At 40.8% G+C, this 5,118-nt stretch overlaps 1 protein-coding gene across 1 annotated transcript in view; it reads right to left on the bottom strand.

Annotated features, from left to right (window-relative positions):
- TMEM87A (transmembrane protein 87A) overlaps window positions 1–5,081 on the bottom strand; it is a 22,249-nt gene extending 17,168 nt beyond the window's left edge. Inside the window, exons 1-3 of the mRNA XM_014306398.2 lie at window positions 4,885–5,081; window positions 3,888–4,000; window positions 304–401 (exon numbers count right to left, since the gene is read on the bottom strand). Of these exons, the coding sequence (XP_014161873.2) occupies window positions 304–401; window positions 3,888–4,000; window positions 4,885–5,081 (408 nt within the window). The remainder of the gene's footprint in view (window positions 1–303; window positions 402–3,887; window positions 4,001–4,884) is intronic.
- Between the last annotated feature and the right edge of the window lie 37 nt (window positions 5,082–5,118).

Genomic DNA, 5,118 nt, shown 5'->3' with positions numbered 1-5,118 from the left:
GCAAATATTTTCAAATAAAATAAACTCACTCATTTTAGAGTCACTGTATTCACTTAAGTTCCTGGGTTTAAAACAATTTTGACAAACACTTCCACCTGACCCAAAACCCAAAAAAGTCAGCAATTGCAGCAAGTTGTGGATAATTTCAATTCTATTCCATAAATTTGCTGTCTTCCAATGGAAGAATGTGTCTTTCAGGCCCAAATCACAACATGGATGCAAGAGAGACATCTCTAACCCCCTCCTTCCAAAACCTGCTTACCTCTAAAAACCATAACCTATGTTTTCCCATGGAATTCTTACCCCAAAGTTGAAGACTTCATTGTAGCAGTCAGAGTATCTTAAGTACCAAGTCACATTGAAACCCTGGGAAGCTTCACAAGCTTTTTCATCTCCTTCAACTAAGAAAACAAACAAACAAAAAAAATCAAACATGAGATATGTAAGACACCATCTGCCTTCCAGGTTTCCAGGTTTCTCCTCCCATTCTGTGCAAAACCAACATAATTAAATTTTAAACATGAAACTGAAAGCAAAACAATAGAATATTTTTCTCAAGTAATTCATTACTGCTCAGTGAAAGAAAGAAGCATGTGAACAGAATTCCATTATAGCATTATACAATTCTATTAAAGAGCTGAAGATCATTTGGAAACTTTTTGTTCTGAAGACAATCAAGGATATTTCAGCAACTGCAAATACCAAATGAGGAGAACAGCAGTGACTCCAATACACAAAAAGGGCCTCCCTTTCAGAGACAGGAGCACATGTAACAGGCAGAGAAAGCTAGGAACAGGATAATGCTAAGCCATTTCCACATATAATTTAAATATATCAATGCCATCACCAAGGAAATGAAGGTAAGATTGTGCCAGTCAACAACCAGCCTCCCAAAAGACACACAAGGTCATGCTGTCAAAGCTGCAATGCTACCTAAAACAGCAGCAAGACAACTTTCCTCTGTGATTTACTTTAGTAATAACATGCATGAAAAGTGAAACACAAGACTTTCTCCCTAGCCAGGAAAGGTTGTGTGGGGCTTTTTGTTTCAAATCTCATTCTTAAACTAAAGCCCAATGAAGAGAATTTGACATTAAGAAGACAAGCTCAACCCTTACATAAAACAAGCAGTGACTATTCAGTCTAGAAAGAGCCATTTAGATGATTTACATTTGCGTTTCCACAATCAGCAAATGGCAAAACTCTTTTGAGTTAACAGATACTTGCAGCGGCTAAGAAGTTCCTACAACTTTACAGGCAACATTCATATTAGAGATGCATCCACAACTTTCTTACAGGTACACTTCTAAGGAATGTTTCCATACTGACCAGGCAGAAAAAGCAATTAGAAGGAAAACCCTGCCACTAGGTATTAATTGACTAATCCCACTTTATACCTCGTGAGTACTAAAACACATACAGCTAAAAACTCAACAGCTGAGTTTCTAACACCAAAAAATTAAGCAAAATCACTGAAAAAAGGTAGTTTCTTTATTACACCTTCTGGTAAGCATGAAAACAAGGCATGTATGTCCCACATTGCCCTAGATGTTGCAGAGGGCACAACAAGGAAACTAAAGCACTGCAGTGATGTGGGCAGATGCCAAATTCTTTGATGACACAAGCTCTTCTGATAAAACTGACCAAATGAGGAGTATCTCAAAAAAAGTGCTAGCAAAAAATAAGATTCAAAAACACCTTTTAAATACCTTTATCTCTGTGAAAAATAAATAGGGAACTACATATTCAGCAGTAGAACCCACAGAGGTAAAATAGGTCACTAGAACAATCCGCAATTTCTGCAAACATCAAAATTACAGAAACTTTAAAAAGGAAGTACTTCAAAAGTCAGAAAAAGTATCCATGGCATTTACTGAATTCAGCAATATGGAAATTTAAGTTCCTCAGCCTTCAAACAAAAGCCAATAATATTCAACTTGAATGCAGTCTTTGTGCTCATTTACAGAGAGCAGGATTTCTATCACGATCCTATACAAAAAACTAAATGCCTTCTAGAACAGCACTTCAAAAAGTAGATAAAAATAAATTCATTATTGGCAACACTGCATGCCAGCAGCAATCTTCCCAGTCAGAAGCAGAAAGCATCAGGCACCAATGTGCCATACAGATTTAAAAAAATAAAACAAAAATCAAAAAGAGGGGAAAAAAAGGAGAAAAAGAGATGCAGGTGCTCAGGAAAACCATGAACAGGCCATGAGCAATCATGTTTGGCAAGAATGGTCATTTTGTCCTCACAAACATCATACAGCAGATGTAAGAGGCAACAGACAGGAAACAAAAAGAGAACAGTTTCCACACAAGCATGGGCAGGAAAAAAAAAATCACAAAGTTGAAGCTTTCCAGTATCAGATGCAGTTTAAGTTTCATCTAGGCTGAAAAAATAAGTTCCCAGCCTTTGTTCCTTCCTCTTTCATTTTCCAAGTTCATGTCAATCTTTTAATCACACCGGTATGTAAAACAGGTGTCTTCACTAAAGAATTTTAAGGCTTAATTACTGTTTAAAGGTTGACAGTGCAGTGTAATTCAATTCCACATCAGGAGGCAGGGGGTCGAATTCTTACTGACAGATCTGCCCTACAACAAATAATTTTTCCCGTGCCTTAGCTCCATCTCTCTGCTTTTTCGGCACAAGTAGATTTACCACAAACATCACTTTAGAGACCTGTATCTTAGATGCCATGTCACTACAATACACTATTTCTATTAAACTTTAGACAAGAAAACCTAAAACCTACCAAAGCACCAAAATGCCCTTTCAACCCCCACTCCTCTTCCCAAGAAGCAGGTTTTTAATTTTGATCCTGCAGCTGTACACTTGCAATTGTCTTACTGCAAGATGCGAACCTCAGTGGGTCAGTTACACTTGTCAAGTGGGAAAGCCCTAACACAGAAGTGGTGGGCCTTCTCTAATAACCACTCAACTTCTACCTTCCTGTTTCAGATTCATGTGGGATCAAAAGAGGCACTTCAACAAACTCTCCTTGAAAAACTGTCCCAAGAAGGGCATGTATTGGAAATTAAACCTGAAAAACCACAAGTACAGAGACTAAGCAGCCTTCCCTCATGGTAAAAACTGGTGCAAACAACCACTTAAAGTGTTCAAAAAAGATTTCACACCTTTCTAAATCAACTAGTCACTTGTATAAGACCTTATTGCCATCTAGATGCTGTCCTCATGTTCACAGGTAAGAAGGTATTTCACAGAAACTTTCCTTGGGCCAGAAACCTACATAACCCATAGACCTGGCCAGATCAGCAAAGAGAAATACACAGAAGAAATCAGAAGGCTGCCAACATGTTTGCTCGACAGAACAAACTCGATGATCCCAATCACGCACTGGGATCAGGAGAAAACATCTCTCAGGAGAGCTCTGCTGCAGTATGCAACATTCCCTCACAACACCCAGAAGCACTCAGCTAAAAAGGAACAAGGCTTCAAAAAACATTGCCTTCTGTATTCCCATCAGTATACAAATAGCCCTTGTCCAGCTGGCACAAGATCTCCCAGACATTTAACAATCTTAGATAGGAAAAGCACATCTCACAGCAGAGCACAGCACACCCCACACATGGTTACCCACTATATGAAACAAAGTGCTGCTCCCATTGCCCATCTTGCCCTCTCCACAAAGAGCATGAATAGAGCCATTCATTTCTGCTACAACCTAAGCAGCTCACAACTGGGAAGCTCCAAGGCTGTTAACAGACTCAACCATATCAGAGCTGTGGCTTTCATGCAGTGCTAGATTAGCTGTCTCTGGAGCCAGTGCAGTTAAACACTTCACAGTGTTTTGAGTTCCAAATGTTAAAAACAGGAGGGGCGTCAAAAAGCAGAGAGAGCAGGTTAATTCTTTGTAACCACTTACATCTCAGGAAAATGGTGGTGTTGCTGAAGAGAATCTTCCCAAAGCTAAACTTCTTCCCCTGCAAAGGCACAGAAGAGGAAAGAGGTATTAGTGGGTTTGATGCCTTATCAGCCCTAAAATCACAAGCCAAAGAATTTAGAAATGATAAAAAGCAGTTACCATTTATTGACAGTGCTCCAGGTGCACTTATGGTGGAGCGCACACATGATGTAGGGCTTCAGCACTTTTCTGAGTTTAGCAATTAGCATAATTGACAAGAATCCCCAATTAGAAGTACAGTTAATGAAGTAAATTCCCTCTTGGTTTGAGCCCCTACTGAAGCCTCCCCCTTGCTTCTAGCCCCACGCTGTTTATCTCTAAATACGTGGGAAAGTGAAATGTCCTCAGTTCACTGAAGAAGCGAGATTATAGTAGAATTCCAGGAATGTGTTTGTCTAACCTAACAGGGTAGGAGACGTACTGAAGGTAGCTAATAAATTATGTAAGTATACAGTAATAGTCTATAGAGCTAGCAATAGATGAAAAATACATAAAATGCAAAAATCTTTTGGCATCAGGCTTAATGTCACTGAGCTTAAGTAAACATAATCTTCCATTTTGAGTTTTAAGTCAATACAGTAATGAAAGCAAATGTCAAATCTGCAGCCAGTCTTACTGGACTTTCCAGTCACGCTTCACCACCCTCCAACATACTCTTGAAGATGGTTTAAGAGGCTTGGGGTTTTTTGATCCGCAAGCGGAATCAACTTCACGTTGACATCTGTTGAAATGATTACCATTTTCTTGTTGATGAGATGGTCTGGACCATCCAACAAAAAAAAAATTGTTCTAAGAACCAATAGGAGCATTCACCGTGATCCTTCAGTTTTGTTCCTGAGGCTCAAAAGCCTCGCATAAAGTACGTAGTACTCTCACTGCCTGATAAAGTCCGACTGAATTTGAGGCAGAACAGCTTTCCTCCATGCAAATTCAAGCAGGCAGGGTTTATGAGAAGTGCCGAAATCCCTTCACCTGCCCTAAGGCCCACACCTCTCTCGGTCCACCGCTGCAGCGGCCCAGCTTCCCCGAGGCCAGGCCCCGGCGCTGTGGGCGACCTCCCCCGCACAGGGCCCACCGAGACCGGGCACCAGCCGGGCAAGACCCTCCCTCCTTCCCCACGGGCCTCACAGGGGCGGCTCTCCCTCCGCCGCCCATCGGACTATTTCCCGCACAAGCCTTCTCTCCCCTGCCG

The sequence above is a fragment of the Geospiza fortis genome, unplaced genomic scaffold (genome assembly GCF_000277835.1).
Source record: "Geospiza fortis unplaced genomic scaffold, GeoFor_1.0 scaffold66, whole genome shotgun sequence".
NCBI lineage: Eukaryota > Metazoa > Chordata > Aves > Passeriformes > Thraupidae > Geospiza > Geospiza fortis.
The sequence above is the reverse complement of the archived record's forward strand: the minus strand, read 5'-3'. Positions and strand labels throughout refer to the sequence as shown.